The sequence below is a fragment of the Agelaius tricolor genome, unplaced genomic scaffold, assembly GCF_023055355.1.
Source record: "Agelaius tricolor isolate 1412-34295 unplaced genomic scaffold, bAgeTri1.0.p SCAF_8, whole genome shotgun sequence".
Taxonomy (NCBI): Eukaryota; Metazoa; Chordata; class Aves; order Passeriformes; family Icteridae; genus Agelaius; species Agelaius tricolor.
Window position 1 is genome coordinate 17,280,763 of NW_027269268.1, and position 27,711 is coordinate 17,308,473.

Below are 27,711 nucleotides of genomic sequence, written 5' to 3' on the forward strand. Positions count from 1 at the left end.
AGAAAAGATGAAGCATAAGTGAAATCCTGGTTGCATTTATCTCTGAAGAATAGTTGGTGCTGAGAAAATAACTATCCATATTTGTAACTCTGCCATATCTATGTATTTGTAATAGATGTCTGAAATATTTTGATTTCTTACTAATTTGATTAATCTGTATCTCTTTTTGTCTCTGCAGTGATTAATCTAACCTTACAAGCATGAAGTTGTGTATATAGTGCTCCACTTTTTTATTTATAGATGAGAACTGAAAATTTGATTTTACAAGTCTGAGATATGTTTACATGTAGCTGCTTCTACTTGTTTGCCATAGTCCATACATACATCTGTTTTTCACCTACTTCTGCAGTTAGATAATACAAAAACTGCAGGATAAACCTGCAAAAATTGTCTCTCTAATGGGAGAGATCTCTAAACAATGATCAAAAATAGAAATTAATATTTCTGTAAATTCCTATATTTTGGCTTGTGGATGTGCATGGACAATGAGTGCCATGAACTAGTTTACAAGAAATTGTGACCAAATAAGAGCAAAATGCTATGAAATGTACTGTACCCGCTGCTGTTGGAGTTTACTGACTTGGCTTCCATGTCCATCTTAAGCACGTCAGTGATCCATGACACCACATCTGCTCGTGTGCACTAAAAGCATGAGTGTGTGTGCCAGACCTGCCTGCTGTGTGATCATGAGTGGCTGCTGACAGTGGCCTTTGATTCCAGCTTCTGAGTCATTTCCTTTTGTCATCTCAAGGGAGTCACACCATGGCTCATTGCTAAAAAGAGATAAACCAGAGGAGCATAGAGAGAGGCCTTGAATTTTTGGGGAATAGCATTCCAGCTGCAGGTGGATGGCTTCCATTCTTGCGGGATACTTGGCCCCTTGGATCAGAGAGGGCCCCACCTGTTGATCAGCGTCGGTTTGCCTTGCACTGCTCACAGCCGTGAAGACATTCACGATAGGCCCTGTTGAGTCCTTCATCAGGGGGGACAGAAGTTTGAAGAAGAAACCAGACTTCTCTGTGGGTTGTTTGAAAAGGTTACAGAGGTGCTGCAGGGATCATTTGATGGCAGACACCGCCTGAGACCAGATGCTTCTCAACCTCACTCGAGGACGGACAGAGTGTAGGCACTCTGCATGTTGTATTTTGGGACTGCTGGAGGAGAAAGCACTCTTGAGGTGGGGATGAATCCGATCATCCTCCAGAGGAGGATAACAATGGAACTGATCAGAGATGTATGTATCATGGTGTGGTTTTCAGGTTATTCACTTTAAATTACACATAACTGGCTGAACTTCTCTACAGGAATTTGGAAGCAATGCTTGGTTTTGTTTCCTTTTCCTGTTTCTGTTGCCATAAAGAATGCATTTCAATAATCTATTCAACATTTGTGATGACGGCATTGAAGAAAATACTTTCAAGCCACATATTCGTCTTGTTTCAGTATTAACAGTTTTTATTCCAGAGTCTTTGAAGCCTTTAAGTCTAGAAAAGAAAGAGTTTATTTTTATGTTTCACAGAATGATGTATTCATCTTGCTCCTTTTATGTTGTTACGGTGATTTTAGTGGACATTATTGCTCAAAAACCATTGGAGAGAAACAGTTCTGTGTGATTATCACTGCATGCTTGTCACCATGCTCCACTGTTAAAAGTGTTGATTTTTCTCCCTTTCTGTTCAGATGGCTTTCTAGAGAAACATTTCCTTCTCCACTTTTTTTTTATTGCTAGAAATACGTAATTTGTGCACATTTGTAGTTTTGCCACGAGGTATTTTTTACAATTTTGAGTCTTCATATGGTGCACTGAAGTTAGTTTGAGAGTATAATTTATGAGAAATGGTGCCATATTTGGCAGATGGAAATTCTTTTTATATCACTTCTGTCCCTAATGTATATAGCAGAATCATCCCATTTATAGGAGGGGTTTTTTTGAGGAGTTGTCTTTCATATGTAGACCAAAACTAAGTTGAAGAAGACAGCTTGTCTCCATTCATATGAGGGCACCTTATGCCCTTCTTGGAACGCACATTTTTCCTGGCTCCATCATTTCTAAATCATGTGAAGATGGGGTCACATCTTCTTTTTGTATTGCTTCACAATCTCAAATCAATGGAAATGCCACTATAATTGAATATTTCTCTTTGATGAATCTTTATTTTCATTTTGGTATATTGGAGTCAAACCCAGCTTTTCATTGAGGAAAACACAGATTTTTACAGCAAAAAGTCAATTTAGTGGCCTCCAGTTAGTATTATCTTACTAATAAAAACAAAAATCTCGCACTATACACTGAATAATGTGTATTTTTACGGCTCAATCCCCTCTTTCCAATAGGAAGAAATAAGTGTTCACAGAAATAAGGAAGTATGTTTTGCTTTCCCTAAATTTTCAGAGATGCAAGTATCAACCTGTTAGAACAGTGATGATTACAACAGTGGGAACCTTCAGGAGGCACAGACAGAATATAAAACCTTACCAGAGAGTTACAGCAATAACACCACTGAGGGCCTTTCAGAAGGAGGACAGGAGCAGCACCCTGTGAGCCTCTGAGTTGCCCCTTTCAGTCTGCTTGTTGAGGCAGCAGTGTCTCAAAGAACCAGCAGGCTGGGCGAGGAGTAAATTCACCAGAAAAGAGTCGCTCATGCCTTGTCCTGACTCGGCACATTTGGCTGGGTGGATGGTACATGTGGAGACCAGAAGCTGGATGTTTGTTAAGATATCAAATACTGGCAATCAATACAGTAAGATGAAATATTTTTTAAAGATCCTTCAGAGTATTTACATGCAAAATCAAGTAGGATGTTTATTATCTGGCTAGATGATTTAGCAACTCCACATTGAGACTGTCCACAAACACAACTCATTTAAGAAATAGCAACAAGATAAATAATGCTGATAAATAATTAGCACTTTCTTTTTCTTTTTTTTTTTTAATTTGTGTACTTATATTTTTTAACTGCCCTCCTAGCATCCATTTCTATATGCACCAATAATGCTAGCAGAGCTTTGGCCCATGGTTTTGTCATTCAGGAAATCATTATAGATGCTACTGTTAAATGTTAGTCAAAACTCAGTTCTCCTTTAACTTCCTGACACTGAGACCCTACTGAAGAAATACTTCAGCACCTTCATTTGCTTTCTTTTCTGTCTTGTAAATTAATTTCTTTCTTAAACTTCCAGCAGGCAGGAATACTTTTCAAATAATCTTACTTGGCTTTTTTAGCCTTTGTGTTGTTCAGTATCATGGAATGTTCATTCCTTTTAAATAACCATGAGTGAGCAGTAGATAAACAATTTCATTTGAATGGTTAAACTACATACATAGATTTGGCATTAATACTTGCATCTCAGATTGAATTGAAATGAAACTTAAAAATATCTAGAAAAGTTGCATGGTCAGTACAAGAAAAAAAAAAGAATTTGTTTCAATATTTCATCAAGAAAAGCACCCTGTGAAGACTTGCAACGTGTTTGTTTTGTTCAAGAAGCAACTATTTCTGGTGCTAGTATATCTTTTTCCTTTTGATGGCAAAGCTACAGTTTGAACTGCCAGTGTGTTGTTGTATCTTTTAGTGGCATTCCTCCAGATAGATATGATTTGTTTTGTTTAGTTTGTGACAGGAACAGTAGTTCCTCTACCAGTCTTTTCAGTTGTAGAAATGTGTAGTGGTATTAGTCTACACAGTTTCTATATCCCTGACTTTTCAGGTATGATTAATCCTTGTTTCTTTGAGAGTTTTCAGTATTTGTTTCATATGAAGTTTTGTAATTACCTGTTACTCCAGTGCATAAAAGCCACATTGTGCAGAAGTCCTGCTACAGAGGCCGCAAATCTTTTAAGCACTGTATGGAATATGTCTGACATACGTGGTCTTTGTCTTCATATTCATGGACTAACTGTGGGAAAGCTTTCTTTCAGGATGCTTTGGAAAACTTTATTTTTTCCTGAGGTAAAGCATGAGATGTTAAATCACAGAACAATGATACAATGTATTTTTGATTTCTATTTTTATTTATTGCTGGTCGTGATGTCATATTCTGATAGTGTAGCAAAGCAGAATGATACTCTTCATCCAGCTGTTTGTATATTCTTTCAGTCTATGGTGTAAGTAGTATGAAAGCGTTTCAGAACAATCAGATCCATTTATCTGCACATGTGTAAAGTATGGAGTTGGAAAAGGAATAATTCTTAAGGTTGATGTATGGTGTGGACAGTTAGCTTTGGCCCCAGTGAGCGTCGCACCCATGGACGGGGTGCGTGTGCAACCCCAAGTGAGATCAGCAGGCCTTTGGTGGAGGGTGGTGTTTGCAGGGCTGGGGCTGTGCCAGGATACGTGGCTGGGATCCTGGATCCCCATGGGGTGTGGAGGGAGGTGTCCCACTGACTGCCCCAGAACTGGGATGGCAATCCCGGCTCAGCCGTGCAGGGCTCCTCCCCTGGCTGTGCCTCCCCAGCCCCAGCAAGGGCAGGGGACAGGGATGAGCCCTCTCCTTGCAAAGCTCTTTGAGACACGCAGGAGGAAGCACCCAGCTGTTACACTTTGTAATGAGGGGGATATTACCACCTTCAGCAGTGGGGTTTTGCTTAAATCGGGGCTACTTCAGTAAGAACTGCAGAGATATTGTCAGCCTATTTATTGGAAGTGATGGAAAGGTTCAAGGCATGCAGGGGTTGACCCCTTCCCTTCAAATTTCCTGATCTCTGCTTCTTGACCATCTTATATTACATTTTTAAATCTCTGTATTTTACCTAATGAGATTCCTAAATTTTCACACTAAAGACTCACACAAAACACATTTGCAAAGATAGTGGTCAAAAGAAAGTCTGATTTGTAGTCATTGTAAAAATTCTGTTTCAGTGACTGGAATTAAAACTAACACTGATTTTTTTTTTCTTTTCTGCCATTTGTTTTTATGGGTGTCAATGTTGCTGTAATGTACAAATGAAGGTTTTCTTGCACCCTCTGTTATTAAAGTATTTTACTTGGTGGTTGGATTCATTAAATGCAGTTAGAAACAAGTGCCTGCCACCATCATTTCTGAAAAAGATACTCTACAGAACAAGTGAAGTTTGTATTTTAAAAGAGATTTGGAGTGTTGTTTTTGTTTCATTTTGTTTTTAAATGCATCCAATTATCAATGCTGCTTGGAAATTGAATTTTCTTTGAAAGCAGGGGGCCTTAACTTAACCTGGGACCGTTAGTGTTTTACTTGTTTCTATTTTAAAAAGAAATTGTATTAATTTCCCAGATCCCATTGGTACTTGCACACTTCCCTGAAGTATTATGGAGAGTTGGGTTGGTGGAAGAATGTTTTACATATTGTTAACATATATGTGGATATTCTTATATTATTGTACATGTTTGGAAAAATATCACACAACTTTAAAAATGTTGCTAAGATGTATGTATCTGACTTTTTCCTTTGGAAAATATTATATATTTTTATTTGTATTTTTTACTTTTTTAAGTTCATCTATATGTGCCGTTATTTTTGTATTGCAAATGGTCTCATAAATGAAGTAGAAGAGATAAAAATACAAAGAAAAGTAATTTGGCAAGGATTTCAGTGTTTGGGGGGAAAAAATACATGGGTCAGCATCATATTATCAATACTAGAAATATTTTGAGTGTCTTAGCACTGTAAATATGTCACAAGACCTCTTTTGATGAGTAGTGTAAAGAATTGCAAGGTTTTAATCACCCATTTTAATTTGTTATTATTTACCACTTTCTTGTGGCCACTGGTCTGGACTTAATTGAACCCAATCAAACAGCATGCTTTTGTTTTTATTATTAAAATTTCTCCTTGTTTTTCAGTTGAATATTGTTTTGTTTTCTTTCAGTTTTGTACTTCAGGTTTTGTTTCTTGCTTGTGAGAAGTTGATCTTCAGAATTATTTTTACACTATTTATGATTTATTTTCATAATGTAAAAAGTGTGTAATTATTAAAATATTAATCCAACCATTGGTGCTGATTTTGAATAGCTATAAAGTTCTTAATGTTGATGCAAAAAACTGTCCTAGTCTGTCTGGATTGGAAAACGTGTGTGCTGCTTTGTGCCAACCTGAAGTTTGAAGTCTAGACCAAGTTGTGTCAGACATTCACACAAAAACCAGGGCCTCTGCCACGTGTGCAGTAGGAAAACTCACCTTCCTCTTCGTGTTCTCAATGTGTCTTTCCCCTTCAAAGCAGTGTCTCTTCATTATCTGTTCTAAACAGGCAGCACAGGCTGTGGGCATCCACAAATTATCTAAGGAAGAAGCTTTACTGCAGAGCTTGGAGCCCTTCCTCACTCTGGGAAAGTTGCAAGGATCTGTGTATTCACCACAAGTTGAAACTATTGCTTAGCCAAGTTCAGAGGCCCCCTGGGATCTAAAGAAATAAAGCTGAAAATCACCAGTCTCCCTTTTCTGTAATTCTGAAGGTGAAAAATAAACCTGAACTGCTGAGAAATAAAGATGTGCGCAGGCAGTGTCACAAGTACCAGTGCAAGCTAGAAAATGTGAGGATCTCTTTTCCTCAGATACAGCTTGTTTTGTAATATTTATTATGTTAATAATTGTTAAAAATTTGTATATTTTTAAGCACCCTGGTTTAAGGAGACATACATTTGCAGGAGTCTTCCTGAACAAAATATTTAAAAGGCAAAAAACCACTGAGGAGCAGCAGTAATTTCTTGAACACTTTATTTAAATGTTTGGATTTTCTAAATCCCAAAATATTTCAGACAAACAGAACACTCCACATTGTTTCCCTTTCCATCACCTCAAAAATGCAGTCACTGCAGGTGGAGGGAATTGTAGGTGGAGAGGTTTGGCCTCTCCTATTAACTCTTGCTAATCCCCATAAATGTCCATTAATCTTGTCTGGCTCTGTTTTAGACTCTTGGAAGGACTAAAACTATCTTTGTTCCCTTTCCAGGATGGGGTGCATCCAGCTTAACGTGCTCTGCTCTGCCAGGCTGAGCACATGGCCCCGAGGGCTGCGAGTGCTGCTGTCACCCCAGCTGGGCAGCCTGACCCAGCTGATGTCCTGGCTTCAGCTGGGGCCACTCTTGCCCTTTTCTTGCTTTTGTCTTTCTTCTGCTTTTGTAGAGAAATGCAGTTCTAGATGTCCTGCCAAAGCACAAATGTGTGTTCTGAGCTGCTGCCAGAGCCAGCACCCTGTGGGCTTCCCATTCCGTGCTTTGTTATTTTTCACTTTTCTGTTCCCTTTAGATGCTTCAGGGCCAAACCTCAGGTAACCAATATCCTACAGCCTTCACATCCTCCTGCAGCCATGGGACATGACTTTTCCTCTGGCACTGCCCCCCATTCACATGCCTCCTGCATAATTTTGTGATGTGCCAGAGCACATGCAGGACTGCATGTGAAATGCCTGCCAGTTCTGCCTCTTTTTTTTTTTTTTTTTTTAATAGAGCTTTAATTAAATACTTAAAGGTTATTATGCAGCTCTGCCTTGTGGACCTACTAAACCTGCTAATCCCTACCCAAATAAAAAATAATGCAACAGAAGTGGCTTTTTATGTCCTCTTCTCACACAGCTTCACCTTGTGGTTCCATTATAATAACCCATAAATGTTAAAAAACAAACAAAAAAACCAAAACAAACTGAACAGCTGACAAAGCATTTCATGTTTCAGCAAGTAGTAATGACTGCACCCAAATAAATATTAAAAGAAAACAAGGGAATGCCAAAACATGTCATGTTGCTGCAGGGCTCTGTCTTCCCAGGGTTACTAATTTGTCTTCTCTTCCATTGGCTTTTGGAAGGCATTCTACTTTTCCATCTCCTAGATGTACTAAAAAAATAAATTGGTTTGCTGCATATATACATATCTATATATTTGTGTGTGTGTATATATATATATATATATATGTCTATCTATATTAATGTCTTCAGGTGTCTACTTGAACATATAAAAATGTATATATATATACAAATATATGACCAGTAGAGTTCAGAAAATATTGTACACAAACCTCTTCAGAGAGATCTGTCTGCTAGTATAGTTTTACTCAAGCTGCTTTAGTTTGTGGACATGCTCCTGTCACATAACCAGAATGCAGGGGTTAATTTCATGTGCTTACACCAAGACAGAATGTTCAATAGCTAATAAATATCCTGATTGTTTTTTCACGTGCAGGTTACAGCTTGACTGAGTTTCCAAAGTGCCCACACCTAAGTGGAGCTGTCACGAGGTCTTTCTGACATCACCTTTGGCTGCTCCCTCCTGGAGCTAACAAGTATCTGGGAACTTTTTTGCCAGCTCTTAGGATCTCTCTTCTATTTGGTATATTAAAATCGTTTTGAGGTAATTGATTCTGGTTGAGATGAAGCTGATAAAAACAAATGTTGCCAACACACCCTGTGCTTCACTGACTGGGGGCCCTGCTGGACCGGTCACTGCCTGAACTCGCAGGCAAGTCCATTCCCCTTCCAGAGCAAATGCCAAGCAGCTGCCTGTCCCTGAGAAGGTGCAGACAGCCATGGTTTGTCCATCTTTAAATTTCTGCACTGAAACAGATCTTTGGTGCAGATAAATTTCCACAGCAAGTCCATCTGCAGTGGGTTTACATCTCAGGATTCACCAGCAATATATTGTTTTTCAGAGGAGCTCCTTCACAGTTATATAGGTAGCCAGAGGCACCTTACTTGGATACTTTGGGTAACTGTTAGAAATATTTACTCCTTTTCATCCTTCATACAGGAAGCCAGGCTGCTGGTTTCTGGTACCATGCCAGGACAAAGCCCATTAACAAGCATGGAAGAAAGAAAATTAAAATGTTCATAAAGCAAACAGAGCAGGATGGAGTAAATGGCATGATTTGGTTTGTATTTTTGGCTTTTTACTAAAACACAAGTATTTTGGAAAAGGAAAAAAAAAGAAAAGAAGCTATTTTAATCCTACTATATATCATGAAGAGATAGCTGCCAGTATTTGCTGCTCAGCATTATGAGGGCAAGTGGTGCTGCAAAGGTCTGTGTCTGGGTCGGGGTCTCTGCTGATCTTGGGAGAGACCCCACACAAGAGACTTGGCAGGCTTGCTCCTGCTCATGGTATCAAAGTTTTCACATGGTATGTGAAAACTATGAGCCAAGAGGGAGGGATATTTCCTTGATTGTTAAGACCCTTTCCGTGGCTTTAAAGGAACAGAGAAACAATCTCCCCCTTCTACTTCACCTGCCACTTCAAGGTTTCCTGGTGAGGTTTGCTGTTGTTACAAGTTAGCTGTGGGCAGACTTGCTTTTGCTAAACCTGAAACAAAAGCCCTGATACCAGGCTGTCAGTGCATGCTTCTAAAGTAGCAGCACAATATTTTGCATATACCTTAAATCCGTGGTTTACCCTGGGTTTGTGGCCCAGGGTTTCCACATGGGCAAGACAAGGCACATCAGCATAAACAGCCGAGATTTTCTAGTGTTGGCATCGGCAGCAGCCCTGGAGGAAGGGACAAGGCTGTGCTCAGCACCGACAGAGGGCAGGCAGCAGCCCCGTGTGGGAAAACCATCTCTCCTGAAATGCTTGTTGGATGCTGCCTGGCCCCAGCCCTCCTGTGCACTGCTGGTACCAGGGATTGCTGCTAAGTCAGTATGTAAGGGGTAGTACAACTCGAACTGCATCTACCCTATGCTGAATATCATTGCCCAGTTTTCAGAGGTGCAGGCAAAAGGGAAAAGCATTGCAGAGAGCGTTCCTGACAGACTCTAGCCTTGGCTCTGTTTGGATATTAGCAGATCTAAATGCCTATTCTCCTCTTGAGGACCCATCAATGAATTTCCTCATTGCCTGTACAATACTGCCCTAGCTGACAGTTTTGGCAATTCCTTCATGTCTTTTTATGTCTTTCTGCCTGGACAAGGCACTGAAGACAGGCAGCAGCTGTCTCTGCCGGGATATAGAGGTGGAGCTGCTATGACTTCTGCTACTGTTGGCTGGTGAGGCAAGGTTTCCAATGGAGCAGGAGTATAGAATGTCAAAGCTTCAAATTTAACACTGAGGAAGCTCAAATAAATGACTGGATGGAAAGAAGTGCTGTCTAGAGAAGCAGAAAGGTGGCTTGCTGGCAGAGATATTAAAAAAAAAGTAAAAATCAGGAAGTGGGTTTCTTCAATATGCAGAATTTAGGATGACTTGCTGGATACTGATTAAGAAAAAGGAAGTATCATCAGCACAGGAAATTGTGTGGCTTTACATATGCTCTCTGAAAACTCTTCCAAACACAGTGCTGCAGGTGGCACAGACGAGCTACAGATGGGGTGGCAGGGCCGTGGGCGAGTGTTCGTGCTGTCTGCTCACGCAGCCTCCAGAGGAGACGGTGCGTGCTTGGCAGGGAGAAGGTAAATCCGAGGTGCTCCACCAGCAGTTTCTTCGCTGTTTTGAAATGTGATGTCTCTTGATGGGAGTTCTGTCCTCCTTCCCCCACCTCCCGTCTTATTCTCCCCTCTTTTTCCTGTGGGCTTTGATGTCCAGCGAAGTGGTTATCAATGTAACCATGAAGAAATGCCTCATTCGAGCAAGTCGCTTCTTTTTTGCTTCTGTGGCTACAAAGTGATCAAGGACTAGGTATATTTAGATATTGCCTGGACCTAAGAGGGAATCCACATATTTGGGCACCACGGCTCTTTAGGTACGCGTACAAAACCTGGCAAGCTGTAGATCTTATCATTTGCCTCACTTTTTAAGAAATGCGGAAATAGTGATAGTGGCTTTGATGGCCATACACTTACAAACAGATTTGGGGACATAAGAGGCAGAGAGGAACATTGAATTATGACCCTGATTTTTATTAAATAACCCGCTTTGTGTTCCTCACCCCGCTCCCGAATGTTTGTGGCAGTGGCGCTGCGGCCACCAGGATGACCGAGGACTGGCAGGAATGGCAGGATCGCGCGTGGGAGCCGAGACCGCCCCACGCACCGAGCCGGTTGTTCCGCCAATTTGTGCCACTCGGCACCCCTAGGAAAAAACAGAAACAAAACCAAAAAGCCAACACAGCTCCAAGGCACAGGACTCACCCGCGGCTGGCCCGCCTCAGCTCGAGAGGAAACACGAGTCCCCCCGAAAGGAAAGCCCAGGGGGATGGGGATGGGGGAGCGGTCGGGACGGGACGTCCCGTCCTGCCCCGTCCCGTCCCGTCCCGGCGGGGCAGGCGGGAGCGAGGGAGGGAGGCGGGAGGAGGGGTTTGGCCGGGGCCGGCGCCGGGATAAGAGGCGGGGAACCCTTCGGCGGCTCGGACGGACGGTGCTCTCCGGTGCCGTGCCGTGCCGTGCCGTGCCGTGCCGTGCCGTGCCGTGCCTGCCTGCCGGCGGGATGGAGGAGCTCTACAGCAAGGCGGAGACCCTCGCCCTTCGGAGGAAGCACATCGGGTAGGGGCGGCGGCGGGGCCGGGAGCGGGGCAGAGGGGAGGAAGAGGAGGAGGAGGAAGGTCTGTCCATGGTGACAGCGCCCGTCCGGACGCGCTCGGCGCTGCCCGGGGGCTGCCAGCGCTGGGCAGCCCCTCCGGACCCAGCGTGGAGGAGGACATGGGCACACACAGGAGCTGTCATCCCTCCGGATTGCCAGGGCTCGGGGCCACCCGGAATTCCCTAGGCGGGCGGAGGGATGCCGTTATTAGAGCACTGTCCATCAAACGCATCATTCACTTTTCCAGCAGATCAAAGCAAGCGGCCAGAATGTGGTACCCAGGTGTAGGTCTGAAATGAGGCTGCGCAGGGTTGGGGTGTTTTTGTGCATGCACCTGCAAAACAGCCGTGTCCGCTGAATGAACCTGTTGCTGTTCCTTAAGCTGAGTTTAACTGAGGGACGTGCAGGAGGGAGGGCTGCCAGAGGTTGTGACCGATACTGATCAAGAAAAAGAATGTATCAGTAGCACAGGAAATTGTGTGGCTTTGCAGCACGGCTAGAAGCTGTGAGAAAGAAAGCAAACTACTTCACTATGCAGGAGTCACATTTACAAGTTCATAACCTCAGTATACCCAACAATAACTCTCAGACTTACCTGGAAACAACTGTGTTTATCCAAGTTCATATAAACACTGCTAAATGTTCAGAAGACTTTCCTTCTGCTCAGTAATATCATTCAACATAATTACATAGCTGGCACATTCTCCAAGAACAGGGGGGCGCAGGGGGGGCGCAGGGGGGGCACAGGGGGGGCGGGTGGGAAGAAAAATAGAGTGTTTAAAGAGTACTTTGGTTAATTTTATAAGGAGCTTGAATTTTGCTGGAAGTCAGTACGATTGAGATGCTTATAAAATGCTGCTTTTGAAGATTTTTATCCAAAGCAGACAGGGTGAGAGTGTGAGGGTTTTAGGACCTGCTCAGCACCTCTGAAAATAAAGCCTGCAAGGCATTAGTGTTTTGTTCTTGACTGTGACCTCTATATGCTACAGCCATCCATTGCGTAAGGATTTTTTGGCTATAGTATAGAGCAGTTCTTAACAGCTTCCTTTAGTCCCAGAGAGTGATTTGGCCATGGATGTCTGTGAGGCATGTAAACAAGCAGAGCTGCAGCCCAGGAACACGGCAGGACATATAAGGACCTGGAACGACGTGCAGACACTGTTCTCCCGTGAAATCAATTGCAGGCAGAGTCAAGCACACCCTTATTAAAGACCAGCTTCTGTTCCCACTGTGCCTGGGGAAGTGCATGGGTTTTCACTGTGAGCAGGAGCCCCTGCTTGACCACCACCTGAGTGACTCACAAACTTTTAGCTTTTTGTGCAGAAGGATGCAATTGTCTCCAGAGCTGCAAAAAAATCAACCTCCTCAACGCTCAAAGGAGGAAGAAAAAGTGAGAAAATTAAAATGGTATTATGTTTATTATGTTTTAGGCCTTCCTGCAAAGTTTTCTATGCCAAGGACCCTCTGAAGATAGTCCGTGCTCAGGGCCAATATATGTTTGATGAGAAAGGAGAAAAATACTTAGACTGCATCAACAATGTTGCACATGGTAAGCAGTTTGACTTGTGAGACTGCTTCTATTCCTCAATTTCCAGTAGGGATCAGGACACATTTCTGCCAAGTGGTGATGTTCACAGTGCTTCTCTGAACGTCCTTGTGTGGTTCAGTAATTGACTGAACTGGCTTGATAGTAATAACTAATAATTTTCTTCTTTAGTGGGCCACAGCCATCCATATGTGATAAAGGCTGCAACAAAACAGATGGAGCTGCTCAATACAAACTCTCGCTTCCTGCATGACAACCTTGTTCAGTATGCACAGCGACTCACAGCCACCCTGCCTGAGAAACTCTCTGTTTGCTATTTTGTTAACTCTGGGTAGGTCTGAGTTGTGCTTTTTTATATGACTGTTCTTTATGACTATTTTGCTCCTGTTTGAGACAGACACTCAGGACAGCTTGGTCTAAATCTTATGAAGTAGGACTTGGTAACATGCAACAAAAATATATCCAGCACTGATCAAAACTTATTTCCTATTTGCAGCCATCATAATTAGAGTGATGGCTCCAAGCAAGAGAGCCAAAACATGAAACTGGCCTGCTGAATTCTATGCAAAATAAAAAAAAAAAGTGGAGGGAAAAAAGCAAGAAGAGGAAATTAATTCTGCAAATTGGTGAATGTTATGTATAGACTGATGAATACCTTCTGTAAATTGACATATAACCTTGGAAACAAGTTAGTCCTCCTTAGGCAGATTGGTAGTCTGTGATCACTTACATGTCCAAAACAGACAGCCTGTGAGCAAAGGAGCTGTGACAGATCAGGCTGGAAGCTTGAGTCTTCTTCCAGGGTGCAGATTTGTGATGGTGCAAGCACTGGGGAGAAAGGAGTTGTGGACTGTGGGAGATGGGGCATTGCTTTTTGAGGGTTAGTGACTGCACTGTGTTCTCAGCTGCAAATTGGCCTCCTTTGTACCAAGGGGAGGTAAATATCTACAGGCAAACTGGGGGAGGGAAAGAAAGCATCTCTTTGTTTGCTGTTTATACAAAGGGCTGTTTTATCTTTGCCCCCTTACATAGCACTTATAGTCTCAAACTTAGCAATGTAATCTGTACAGTAACAGAGTCTGCCATGTTGACTTCTTATATCCATGAGTCCCATGCCTTGCCTTCTGTTGGAATACCCTTTTTATTGGAAGTGCTCCTTCACTGCTTTGCTGCTGTATCTGTTTCCATGCAGGTCTGAAGCAAATGATCTTGCTCTGCGACTGGCTCGGCAGTACCGTGGGCACCAAGATGTGATCACCCTGGAAAAGTAAGGACGCAGGGCAGCTTATGTGAGCACAGCCAGCAGCTCCTGCCTTTACTTCAAAAGCAGCTTTGCAGCAACCCCCTGCTGTTTGTACTCCACTGTCTGCTGAAAGAAAAGCTTTGTTGCTTTTGTGTTAGAACAGATCGGGAAATCCCTTTTTCACATTTGGATAAACACAAGTTTTGAAGATCTCTGAAAAATAGGCTTGTCAGTCACCCCAGAAGGTCAGGCACCTGTTAGAGGGCATTTCCCACAGACTCCCAGTGCAATTCATGCCAGAGACTAAAATGTTGGTTTCAAAAGCAGTGGTCTGGCTACTGGGCTGCTCTGGAAAAATGCTTTCTCTTCATCACACATTGCTGGACACATTTCATTTTGCACAAATAAATATTCAGTGGTCAAGAAGAAAGATCCTGTAGTTCTGCTGCAGTGCTGCAATGATGCTCAGCTCTCCTTCAGTGAACACAAGTATGCACACAAAACCAAGGGACTGCAAAATCAGGAGGTGCTGAAAGGGCTGCCAGCCACAGGGTAGGTGGCTGACATTTCAGGGTTTTCCTATCCTAGATGCAGCTGTAGGTTTGGTGATGTTGCTGTAGTGCTGGATTTTCTTCTCAGGTTGTGATTAGAAAGTCCAGCCAGAGCAAATGCAAGGGCACGTCTATCTGAGCAGCACAAACCTTGTTTCACTCAACTAGATTCAGATCCCTGTTAGCAATATACTAACCTATGTGTGTTCTACTAAGAAATAATGACATGTCTTTGGTTTGAGGTTTGATTCACTTCAAGTTTATGGCTGAACAAAAGTGTTTACTATTCCCTGAATGCTACATGCTTTAGGCTCAAAAGGCTCCAGTCCCTCATTTCTAAATCAGTTGGCTTCAATAGTAACCAGCTTTAGCATACTCTGCAGTATAAAACACTTAAATTCCAACAAACTCCTTTTCTGACAGTGGCTTCTGCCAAACCCTCTCACCTGCAATGCCTTCAGGGCAGATAGTGATGGGCAGCTGCTGCATAAGGTCCCCACTTCTCCATGCAATGCACACTCCTGAGAGTTTTCACAATGGTGATGGGGTCTAGCTTGCAAAGCTTGGGCTGGCCAGAGTGGGGCCCATGGGCTGGAAATGAAGCAGCTGGACCCACCTTTCAGCTCTAGGTAAATCAGTGCAGTCCAGACATCATCTTGGTCTGTCCCCATGTTGGCACTTGATTTTATTCTGTTTCCAGTCTTGCTAGTGAATTAAAGTCAACAGCAATTTCATATTGTCTTTGAGGGAAAGACAGAAAATTAAATCAAGATCCCTTCACAAACAATGATGCTGTGATGCAGATATGGTTGCTATTCTGGATGATGTATAGGCACAGTTGTAAATTTGGTTCTTCTATACATTTGGTGAAAAGTGACTTGAATATTTAACACTCACACAGTGCTTACCATGGCCATGTTACGTCTCTGATTGACATCAGCCCCTATAAATTTAATCAGCTGGGAAAGGACAGCAAGAAGGAGTATGTGCATGTGGTAAGTATGGTTTTTGGGTTTTTTGGGGGGTTTTTGTGGTTTTGTTTTGTTGTTGGAATTTTGTTTGTTTGCTTGTTTGTTTTGTTTTGTTTTCAGTTGTTTTGTTTTTGGTAATTGTGCCTGTTCTGCAGCATATTGTATTACCCACTTCTGGTGTAAATATATTTTCATTCTGTGTTGCTGATGCTAGTGTACATATGCTCGGCTGATTTCAGTGGAATAAGTACAACAAAATTGTTTGCTTTTGGATTTCTAAGAAGGTGTTCCGCTGTGGAGCTGAACACTTCCTTCATTGTGCTACAGGTTTTCTTAGTCACTGCATTGTATAGTTACACAGTTTGATGAAATTAGCCAATATCCATTGCACTGGTTTGGTTAAAGATGTGCAGGACTTTGAGTCTAGTTCCAAAACTGGAAATGCAGATTGTACAAGTTTGCACAGTTTGGGGTATAGGACTCCTGAGTGTCTAAGGGAGTGTTATTTTCCACATAAACTTGTGCATCTTAAAAAGACAAAAATTTTTCTCAGTCTAGAAATGTGCACCAAGCAGGCCTTTCCTGTCTAGACCTCCTTGCCTTAACCACACTGCCAAAGTAGCATCCACCTTTCTGCACCACTTTTAGTTACTGAGTCTTTTAGTTACTGAGACAGTAACTAACACCATTTGTAGAGGCTCCTAACACCATTTGTAGAAGCTGGAATGACTCACAGATTTGTACTATGACTAAAATGCCAGGAGGGAAGTGACAGACTGGAGAACCCTACTGTCCAGTTGCAGAAAGGGATCTTCTGTGAGAATCTGAAATAAGGTGGTGGATGGGTACTCATTATTGTGTCTTGAGGAGGAGGAAGGACAGTCTTGAAAGGTGGATGAGGTAGATGATGGTTCTTACAATAGCTGTGTTCAGTAATATTGGATTGGGCATGACAGGCCCAGATTGAGTTTAAGCTCCGGTAAGCATTTTTGCCATTCAAAAGAAACATTCAGGCTGTACTAACTCTTATAAGCTATTTGTGTGAAAAGCCAATAAAGTGGAACAATAGAAAAGAAAGTAAAAGTTTCATAGAAGCCTTCATAAAAACAAATAAATAAATTGGTCTTTTCAGGCTCCTTCTCCAGATATCTACAGAGGTAAATACAGGGAAGACCACCCAGATCCAGCAAGTGCTTATGCTGAAGAGGTGAAAAAGATTATTGAAGAAACACAGAAGAATGGACGCAAGGTGTGTGTTTTGTGCTCTGGAAATGCTGAGGCTTCACCTATTTATTTTGGCATGGGGGTGCATAACAGGCAACTAAGGACTTGTTTCTTTCCCAATTTCATGTGCTTCCCTCTCCCATCATTTTTCTATCATGGATTCTGCTTAAAATGCTTAAAAATTGCATTTTTCTATCATGGTTCTCTGCCATTTTTCTATCTGATGCTTTATGATAATTTTTCTTGGCATCAATGAAAGGATCAATAATACAGTTGTATATAAGCAGATGCAATCAAAGCTGTTAAATTTCTTATTTTATGCATTGAATTGGTGGATTGTTAATATCGTAGGGAAAGGTTTGAGGCTAGCTGAGAAACTACATCACAAATTCTAGCAAAGACATAAAAAATCTAAGACATGGAGAAAATCTATTGGAAAAAATCCCAATACTACATTTCTGAGCCAGTTTGGTTAACATGACTTTGAAGTCATATAAAAAGGTGAAATTTTCACTCATACACACTATGACCTTGATAAAAACAGACAGGTGTACCTAAAATGTGTGTTAATCTTTTATATGATGGCATTAGTGTGTTGAGACTTGTAGGGCTTGATCCAGAACCCACTGAAGTCCCAGAAGACTTCAGTGGAGACTGGAGCATGTTCCCTTCTAGTCCAACAGGATTACATCACCCCTCTTTTAGTTTCTTCATCAACTTTTTTTTTTTTTTTTTAATTCTCTACTAACGGATAGTTTTGTTTTTTCTTCCCTTGTTTCCTTTCTCTTGCACATTTCTTAGGTTTTGGTGGCATAGACCTGTGGCAGGACAAGTTGTGCTAAAGGCTAAGCCTCACGTGCAGTGGGAAGCCGCGTACTCTTTGGCCGTGTGCTCACGCGTAGCGTGCGGTTCTTTACACGTTACTGCCCGGCCTTGTTTCCAGGAAGACTGCACCAGCACAGAGACCTCTTGATGCTCAGGGAGGGGTTCACAAGTGGTGTGGGGATGCAACCCCTTAAATAGCAGACTTATGCTGAGACCTTGGGGTAATATTGTATCTCTGCTGCATAGACCTCTGCTGTTGACGAGAAACGAATTTTGATGTTCCAGTGTGTCTGATCTGCTGTTCTTACCCTTCCTGACTTGAAATAACTTTCTTTTTCATTCCTAGCAACTGGAATTACTTCATCTGTAGAATTTTTCTCTTCTTTTGTCAAGTGCCTCGTGCTGACATGTTATTTGTGTAGTTATGTGCATTAGGCAGGGGTGCCCAAAGGCTAGCCACAGGTCATCTTACAGGTCAGCTGCCACCCACCTCTACCTGGTGTTCAGGATTAAACAAAAACCCACATATACCTGCAAGCTTTATTAATCTCTTAGGGAAGATGGTACACACTGTTGTGTGTGTCCTGTAAAGTGGCATTTTAAAATAAATTTATGTAGCTCCCAGGAGCTAATCCAGCATCCACTGACACCAGGAAATGTCATCCAGTTAAACACAAGGGCTTATTGGAGATCCTTGCATTCCCATCAGGCTGCAAAGGTGGCCCTGGCTACTGCAAATTTGGGCACTCTGATTACAAAATTAATAAATCCTTTAGCCATAGCTGTTTTCAAGAGCTCTCAGTTGTCCAGCCTATTGCGTGATTAAATTAAGGCCCACATTTAAACATTTATTTCTAGACTGTTAGATGTCTCTGCCGAGGCCAAGTAGATGAACACAGCTCTCACATGAGTTTGTCTCTTGTAGATTGCTGCCTTCATAGCTGAATCCATGCAGAGCTGTGGAGGCCAAGTAATTCCACCTGTGGGCTATTTCCAGAAAGTGGCAGAGTACGTACAGCACTTCAGATGGGCATAATGGGGAAATTAAACAAAGAAATAGCTTTTTTTACTACAGATTTATCTAATCAATTCAGCTATTAACCTCTCCTGTTCTTGCCTATCTGTGGCTCATTTCTGCTTATTGAAGAGTATGATTTCAGTTCAATTTTTTATGGAATATCAGCTAATTTTTAGCTAGATAATTGCTATTCTTTTCCTGTCTTTAATTCTCAGCCATAAGTTTGATGGAAGATGAAGTTAAACCAGTTATGATCCTACAGTACCATTACAGTACTCCTATTTGACATTAAAATGTAATTTTTCTTTTCTTATCAAGTAGCATACTAAAAATTTCATAGCTATAAAATAGCTGTAACTGTATTCTTTCTTTTTTTCCTAACTTGGTCTCACACTGCAGAATTTCTGTGATGCAGACTGCCTTGTCCTTGATTGCCTACCAATGTTCTGCAGCACTAGACTCTCAAGGTATTGTGTTTGTTTTCAGGTATGTGCGTGCAGCAGGTGGAGTGTTCATAGCTGATGAGGTCCAGGTTGGCTTTGGCAGAGTTGGGAAGCATTTTTGGGCATTCCAGCTGCAAGGTGAAGACTTTGTGCCCGACATTGTCACCATGGGAAAGCCCATTGGCAATGGACACCCCATGTCTTGTGTGGTCACAACAAGGGAGATTGCTGAAGGTTTTGGTGCTTCTGGACTGGAGTATTTCAATACAGTAAGTTCATAGGTGAAGCTTTGCCCTTTTTATTTTTCTTTTGGTCTGCATTTACCAGTCAGAAGTTCTCCAGGTGACCCAGGTAACATCTGCAGCCATCACTGCATCACATTACTAAGAGCTTGAGCCAACCACAGTCTAGTATCTAAAAACAAGTGGAGAAGCTTTGAAATATGCTCTGTATCAAGTGTTACATCATCATATGGACCAGCACAAGCTCTCTGGCAGGCCATGCATCTCAGCTCACATCCATACAGATAAATTCTTCCTTATGTCTCTTTCCCTCTTCCCACTCTGAAATGGTGATTATGTAAAATTCCATTTTCTAGGATAGGCTCCATGCTGGTGGAGCTCATGACCTGGCAGACCTTGCTCTGCAACTGACACCTAACAAAACAATGACCCTTTACCAGAAAATAATTCATCTGTGTGCATGCCACAGAGGTTCAGTCTTCTTGTTTACTGAGCCTGATTTCTGCTCCTGTGACTCAGCCTTCTTCCCAGCTACCATGAATTCCACTGTTTTAAATGGAGTTTATACTCTCTGGATCAAAAGATATCAAATCTACCACCCACTGCTCTTCCCAGGAGCATTTTGCCTGCAAATGCAATCAGCTGAATTCTTCATTCCTGAGTATTTCAAATTACTGCTACCTGGAGCAGAGGAAGAGGGGGCCCTTCCCTTGCCCAAATGTAGGGGATGGTGTTCCACTGCCTGAATGCCACAAAATCCCCACCTTTCTGAGCTTTCCTCATGAACATGCCAAGCAGGAGAGGGCGAAAACAACATGGATAGCCACAGGTGAATCTTTTATTTTGGTAGGTATTGATTTTGATGACATGTTTTGTTTTGTCTTTGCTTTCAGTTTGGAGGCAATCCAGTGTCTTGTGCCATTGGCTTGGCTGTACTGGATGTAATAGAGAAAGAAGATCTCCAAGGGAATGCCACACGTGTAGGAAATTATCTCCTGGAGTTGCTGGCTGAGCAAAAGGAGAAGCATCCCTTAGTGGGAGATATCAGGTGGGTGCATTACAGCAGTGTCAGAGAAGAAAAAGCAGCAAACTTGGTGTGAGTGGAACACAGAAACATGCCATGATTTTGCTACACCTCTCTTTTAAAATGGACTGCCCACAACTGGTATTGAAGGACAATACATATATTTTTTTTTTAAGTTGTCCATCTGTCTGCTTAATTACTTACAAGCATAGCCACTAAAAAGTTCTGGGAGAGCAGGAGAAAGAGCCATCCACATGCAATAACCAAGATGTCAGCACTCCATTGTAATCATGCAGACCTTGTTAAAATCTCTGGGATTTCCTTGAGAGATGTTACTATGGATTTTCCTCATCTCATGTTACTACCATTGATAATTGTCTTCAGGCTTTTTGGGGGGAAGAGGTTGGGTTGCAGGGGTTTTTTGCTTTTTTTTTTTTTGTCTCCCTGGCTTGTGATTTTCAGGATAAGCAAGAAAGAAAATTATTCTGTCATTCTTATCTGGCCACATAGCATTAATGAGCCAGGTAAATTTATTTGTCCATAAATACCTGTTATCCCATTTTATTGTGTGAAGTTGCCAAAAGGTGACCAAAGACAAAGTCTCCCCTCCCATTCTCCTTCCCCCATTTGCGCCCCAGGGAAGGGAATTCCAGTTGTTAGAAACAGTTATTGCATTTGCAGCAGAAGGTTTGGGCTACTGACACTGGATTTCACTTGTCTGTACTTTTCTTTTCTACTCCAGGGGTGTTGGATTGTTTGTTGGAGTGGATCTGGTGAAAGATAAGCAGAAGAGAACACCAGCCACGGCTGAAGCCCTTCATCTTATTTACAAGTAAGTAGTTCTTAAAGAACATAACTATGTGCAGTGATCAAACCCTCCTAACATTTTCCAGCAGTTAGTCATTAATTTTATTTTCAGTTTGTGTAGTTTTTTGTGACATAATACTAAAAAAAGAAAACTTTCAAAATCTGTCTTAGCTTGAAGGAAGTGACAGGACACAGTTTTATACCTGTATCTAACACAGGTGTTTCCTCTTTCCACAGACTCAAAGAGCATCAAATCCTTCTTAGTGCAGATGGACCCTACAGGAATATTTTAAAATTTAAACCACCAATGTGTTTCACAATGGAAGATGCAAAACATGCAGTGGAGACTCTTGATGCACTTCTTACAGGTATGTGTGCTCTAGGGCTGAAAGAAATCTCTTCTTTGTTTATTTCCCAATGAAACACCATCACAGCCTAGGCCATTACATGCAAGGGAAAGTAATCAACTGCATTTTTTACCATTCATCAAACTGCTATTCTTAATGCCAATTATTATAAATATATACAATTCCCCCCATATGTATTTCATCTAAACTTTTAGACAAAATCCTGCTCTTGAGCCTTTCTCTTACAGGCTCAATGTTATTACTCATTTCTGGTCACATGTGCTGTTTGTTAAGGAGTGAATATATTAATTCAGCACAGGCCTGAAAGACATTGCAGATACACTGGTGTAACTTTCCATAATGTGCTCTACCTCTTCTTTTTTTCTTTTTGTTTATTTTTTAACTAGAGTACTGTAACGTGATTGTCTCACTCAAATTGAGCCTGAAGGTTGTCAGGCTCTATTTTTTTTTACCTGAGGACCAACCCAGGGGAAAATAATATCAGTTATACTGTTAGCAGGAGGGCTCTTGGAGCCTGTTATACATTAAATGCTCCCATCTTCTGAGAATATAACAACTAAAGTTAGACTTCCATTAACCTGCTGGAAAAAGGCAGAATTCCACTCTGAAAGGTTTCTCTGATACCCCGTGCTACAGTCAAGCTGCTAATTTTATTATTTTCTCTAAATAGCCCCCAGCTAGACAGTCCTGACAGATTAATCACATTGCCTCAAAAATGTTTTAGGAAGTACTCATCACTCTTCAATTATTCTTTTGTGTGATAAAAACCCAGAGGAATAGCTGATTTTTTTAACTTCAGGCAGCTACTAAATTGATGGTATGCTTACTTCCCCCCACTTCTTTTTAATTTAATTATTTTATTACTTTATTTTTCAGAACTGGAAGAGGCCACTGGAATGAAGACAGAAAATAATGCATCTACAAATGTGCAGTGTAAAAGAAAAGTATGTTTTAACTTTTTTAACTCTTTTTTTCAGATAGGTGTTTGGCAAAGCAAGTATAAATTACTTTGGTAGAGCATGCCTTCATTTTTGTTAGTGTGAGTGGCTCTGTGCCTTGAAACTGAGCCCGGAGAGTAACTCGCTGCTAGAACCTGAGAGATTTACCCTTTCTCACTGGGGTAAATCTAAAAAGAGCTGAGTAATCCAGACCAACAACGTGTTATAGACAAGCCACCTGCCTTATCTGCTTGTGTGCAAACACCAACCAGACTTTGGGCTGCACAAAGTCATGAGCACAGCAGTCAGCAACTATTGGTTCTTGGTATTACATGCTACTGAAAGATATTTGGCTTTCTAAGCAAGCCTGCAGCCTGGAAGGTGTCCAGGTTTTCAGAGAGTTCCAAGGATTTTGTTTCCACCATAGCTCTTTGGGTATGAATGGCTGACACACACCCAAATTAGGACTTCTTAGGTTGTAGCCCCAGCTCTGGATGAATCTCATATGATTTCTCACAGCCTTAAAAACATGTCACCCTCTCTACAGGAAAGTCTGCTGAACTGTCCTTTGGAGAGATTTCCACTGGTGCTATGGGGATGGGAATGCAATAGCTCAGCTGCCGTGGGGTGTGAAAGTTAAGCAGAGATCCGATGAGTAATTTCCCATATATCTAGATTTTACTAGGTTTGGAGTGCAAGCCTACTCTTACAGACATTTTTATACAGTCAGTTCAATTTCTTTCAGAACTAAGAAGTTGTGGCAGTAACAGAGAGTCAGGCAGAGCTGCCTAATGGGAACCAGGTCCAGCGGGTGGAAGACACACACGTGCCTCCACTGACATCCCCTTTCTGTTTCAGACAACTGAAGAGAGTTCTCAGCCAGAAGGTGCCAGTGAAAGCATTGGCCACATGAATGGAGCTGCCTGCCGACAAGAAAATGGGATTTATTCAAAAAAACGCTCAGTGCCAAGTAAAAGGATAAGAACATGAAGAGGGACAGTTTCTTCACTCAGTTTGAATTTGTGTCCATCTTGCTTTTGAGATGAAGAGTGCAATAGTCTGAGTCCTAGGATCTGTTTGAAGCCTAGTCATGCCTTTCATAAACTGGCTGGATTCCTATTAGCTTCAGTAGGTTTAAAATACCTTTTCAGATACATGAGAACTGAAATCTAGATGTGACAGAATGGACAAGTGATACAAAAATACCTTGGTGCTGATGGCAGGTGTGACGTAGGTACACAAACTTGGTGAAAACTGCAGATTTATCCATATTATGCAGAATCTGATTTGCTTAACTTCCATAAAGCAAATGCCAATCCTATTAAGTTTAAACATATATGCTTAACGTGCTATTTTTACAATATTTTAAATTTCAATATGTAATATTGAGATGTTAATTAGTTCCCATGTTTTAATGGCTGAATTCACTAAACAATGCTTGAGAAAGAAATCATTATTATCTTCTAGTGTAACTTAGGTCCTATGGACCATATTCCCAGCTGATGTAAATTGGAGTAGCTTTGCTAATGTCAGCAATGCTCTACTAAGAGTCTACAACTCTATGTGTAGAGACACAATGTCTGTGCAGGGTACTCTCACTATAAATTCAAGGAAAATAAAGAATCTAATTTTCTATGAATAAAGCAACTTTTATAAATATTTATATAGAATAAGATTTTAATTTTTTTTCCCTAGAGCTTATAGATTGGATCCTATCAGTCTATAAAATATGCAAGTAAAGTATATATAATTTCAGACACACTGATTGATTGAATTTAACCTGAAGGTGTCTAAAAATGAGGTTCCCAGGGACAGCCCAGCTTGCATTCCCATGGATTTGAGTTGTTTAGAGTGTCATGGGAATTACTGCCTGATCCTGTCAAAGCAGTGCTGGTACTTTTTGTCAGTGGTGATGAAGAGTTGCACACCAGCTCCATGGGATTCTGACACATAAATTGTAACACTGGAGAGGTTACTGAAAGGAGAGGACCACTGCATAAACCATGCATACAACCAGTGCTGCAGATACTTCAGGCTGACTTTCCTCACTGTCAGTGTTAAATTTCAGTGACAGCACACAAGCCCTGCTTCTCTTTCTTAGTACATGCACAGCTCCATGCTATGGAGGACACTAAGGGCTTTCCAAGTAGTTTGTACTTCAGAAAAAAATATAAAGTGTATTTATTTCCTCGTCAATCTTAATACCCTAAATTCTGCTGTTTCCTAGTTGCTGCTAATTATCCTACTGATACATGACTGAAAATTGAGCACTTTATCTAATTTCATGTTTTCCACAATTTGCTACATTTATGTCTATGTTTCTGGTGTAACTCTTTCCAACATCCTCAAGCTGGCTTATTTTCTGTTTCATGATCCTTGAATAATTCTTCCATAAAAATAAATCTCTTATTTGTAATTATGATGTCCCACACAAAGAGGGGTTTTTTTTTATTTGTTTGGTTTTTTTAAATTTTATTCTGCAGTAACACCTATTTGGTGAGGGAAGTGACTTCAGTTTTAGCTGGAGGTTGTCCCCATGCCAAGGCAGAACTGACTAGGCTGTGTTTCCCTGAGGCACTCAGCTGTTGGCAGCTCACCCTTCAAGCCAAATGTTGCCTCAGCTGCCACAGTTCATTCCCTGCTAACTCTGCACCAGGAAGGACAGGTCTTTTCCAAAATGAAACTACACAAAGAACTAAGTTAACTTAATTTGGTATGTCTAAAGGCACAGTTTAAGTCACTCCCTGTATGGAGTGCCACTACTTATATTTCACCTCATCCCCTGTGTGCAGCAACAAGCAAGCAAATACTTGTGTGATTTATTAGAAGGCTTAAGCCCAAAGGCACAGAGCCCAGCACCAGTCTGTACTATGACACCTGCTGTTGTGGCAAGTCATTAATATTTAATTTTCAAAAGTATGTCAAAGAACAAGACTTTAAAAATCTGATTAGCCTAAAATCTAAGGTGGGGTGCTTTGAAGATTGCCACCTCATAAACACAAGAGGCCTGTGCTCTCTGCTTCTCCCTGTACCTGTGCCTTGGTTCTGCACATTCTCAAAATATTTGGAACAACCATTGCTTCAATCCACTTGTGGTTTTCACCCAGCTTCTGCTTCACAAGTCAGGAAGTTCTCTACCTGTTTATTCTGCTCATTTTGTAAAGTGCAGGTTACCTAGAAAAGCTAAGTGTTCTATTTCCTTTAAACAAGAGAGGTTATTACTCCTATGTGGGAACTCAGCACATCGCTCCCGATGTCCAGAGTTGCCAGGAGAACCCTTGGGGGTCTCGGAAATCCTGGAATGTTGCCAAGAGTGTTTGGTGGCTTGATTTTGATCCATCCACAGAAGTGACAGCAGTTTGAGGACATGAGAATCACTTTAGAGTGAAGGGTGTAAAAGGGACACATTTATAGGGTGAAATATAAACTTTAAGGTTTTTGGTACAGGGGGGTTATGGAGACAAGATGGAGGGATCAGGGCGTGTCTCGTCCTTCTTCTTTCTTCTTGTCCTCCATCTCCTGTGGTGATGTTGGCACTTGGGGATTGGTTTATGGTGAAGGTGCACTTGCCAACATGGGTGAAAAGTATTGGAAAGTAAAAGTAAATATCATGTACGTAGATTTTAGTATAAAAAGACATGACCGCCCCATGAGTGGTCACGAGTGCCCTTGGCTGCCTTGCAGATCAGACCTCTGTTGGGCAGACAGAAAATTCTGTAGATAAGAAACAATAAACAATCTGAAGACCGAAAAGCTGAAGAGTCCAGACTCGTCCTTTGAAATGCATGCCACCCAAGAACCACCCTACCCGTGTCGGGGCAGAGACAGACAGCCGGACCCGACACTCCTATGATGCACACTAAAAAGAGCCACAATCATTTAAATGGAGGAAACAATCCAACAGCTACCAAGATTTGAGCTGAACCTACTGAACTGACTGCTACTGCATCGATATCTCACAATATCCCACAGTATCCCAGAGTCCACCCGCACGATTATGCACATTCCCTGCTGTGAAGGCCTTTCTAATTAGAGGAGCCTGACTAAAGGATGAGAGAGTGGAAGAAGAAATAATTAAGGTTAAACACAGGGACCACAATTCCAGTCAGATGAACTGATCAAATATATTCCCTCCACTAAACAGGCAAAGATTTTTCCCCCTATCTAATTCCATCTCCCTTTTTCATCCTTCTACCTCTCCTGTTCTGGCTGTCCTTGTTTTAGCCATTTATTTCAACCTCCACCCAGCCCTTCCAATCATTGGACAACTCTATAAGCCAGTTCCACTCACTAACCTTGTAGAATAAATATAAGACCACACCCTTTCCCCCCAAGTTTTCTGGAAGGCTAAGGAACAGGTTTGTGAAGGAATAAGAGACGGTGGAGTGAGGGAAAGGCAGGAATCCATCCCAAGTGGGCATCACACAGGAGTTAGTCACTTGTACCTTCACTCTAGCTCATCATCCTACTGGAATCCCAATCAAGATAATTTTATTGAATTCTCATAGTTTGCCACTTTTTCCATCACTTTTATATTGCACATTTATACATCTCAACAAACAGAGCAGTTAGAACAAGGGAACAAGGAAGGGCAGTGCTTGCTGCAAACACCGACGAAGATGTGATGCTGAGAGTCTGAACCCACTGCCAGTTCTGCTGCATGAAAGAAAGCAGGACTGAAACCCTGTGGAGGCAGGAAGCTGTGCCTTAGACAGAACTGCTCAGGAGAGAAGAATCAGCATCCAAAGTTGCCATGTCAGCACAACACTGCAGAACTGCCAGGGAAACAGGGTATGATGCCACTTGTCCTCATCTGGGGAGAAAAGCCTCAGCCTTACCTCTGTAAAACATTGCACTGAATAGAAGAATTATTCAAGGGTATTAAATTTTGTCTGTTGCTTTTTAAATGAATGGGGTTTAGACATACAACAGCCTCTTCTCAGTTAATACATTTATAATCTTCACAACTGTTAAGCTTGGTGGCTGGGAAATAACAGACAGCCCGAACACAGCAAAGTCCAGAAAAGTCCCCCCACACACAACCAGAAGCAACCAGTTCTGATTATAGCTGATAAAATAAGGGAGGTAAATGAAGGGGAC

General features: G+C 41.7%; 2 protein-coding genes and 1 long non-coding RNA gene across 3 annotated transcripts in view; 2 read left to right on the plus strand and 1 right to left on the minus strand.

The window, feature by feature from the left end:
• COL25A1 (collagen type XXV alpha 1 chain) overlaps window positions 1–5,965 on the plus strand; it is a 298,121-nt gene extending 292,156 nt beyond the window's left edge. Inside the window, exon 37 of the mRNA XM_071431776.1 lies at window positions 179–5,965. Within this exon, the coding sequence (XP_071287877.1) occupies window positions 179–181 (3 nt within the window). The 3' untranslated portion in view covers window positions 182–5,965. The remainder of the gene's footprint in view (window positions 1–178) is intronic.
• Window positions 5,966–6,673: 708 nt separating this feature from the next.
• Window positions 6,674–11,225, minus strand: LOC139592220 (uncharacterized). The gene is made up of 2 exons (XR_011679939.1): window positions 11,024–11,225; window positions 6,674–7,796 (listed from the first exon to the last, which is right to left on the minus strand). It is a non-coding gene; the product is annotated as an uncharacterized lncRNA (long non-coding RNA).
• Window positions 11,226–11,227: 2 nt separating this feature from the next.
• On the plus strand, window positions 11,228–25,046 carry ETNPPL (ethanolamine-phosphate phospho-lyase). The gene is made up of 13 exons (XM_071431775.1): window positions 11,228–11,374; window positions 12,842–12,960; window positions 13,129–13,288; window positions 14,150–14,224; window positions 15,653–15,746; window positions 16,855–16,971; window positions 18,697–18,779; window positions 19,276–19,501; window positions 20,368–20,522; window positions 21,241–21,330; window positions 21,543–21,673; window positions 22,550–22,617; window positions 23,470–25,046. Exons 1-13 carry the CDS (start codon window positions 11,319–11,321, stop codon window positions 23,599–23,601), a joined length of 1,506 nt encoding a protein of 501 aa, XP_071287876.1. The 5' UTR covers window positions 11,228–11,318; the 3' UTR covers window positions 23,602–25,046.
• The last annotated feature ends 2,665 nt before the right edge of the window (window positions 25,047–27,711 follow it).

Excerpts from the sequence above, each read along its gene's own strand:
- ETNPPL (XM_071431775.1), top strand. The coding sequence starts at position 11,319 with ATGGAGGAGCTCTACAGCAAGGCGGAGACCCTCGCCCTTCGGAGGAAG. Across the intron at positions 11,375-12,841 it reads CTTCGGAGGAAGCACATCGG|GCCTTCCTGCAAAGTTTTCT; the intron begins GTAGGGGCGGCG and ends ATTATGTTTTAG. Across the intron at positions 16,972-18,696 it reads CACAGAAGAATGGACGCAAG|ATTGCTGCCTTCATAGCTGA; the intron begins GTGTGTGTTTTG and ends TGTCTCTTGTAG.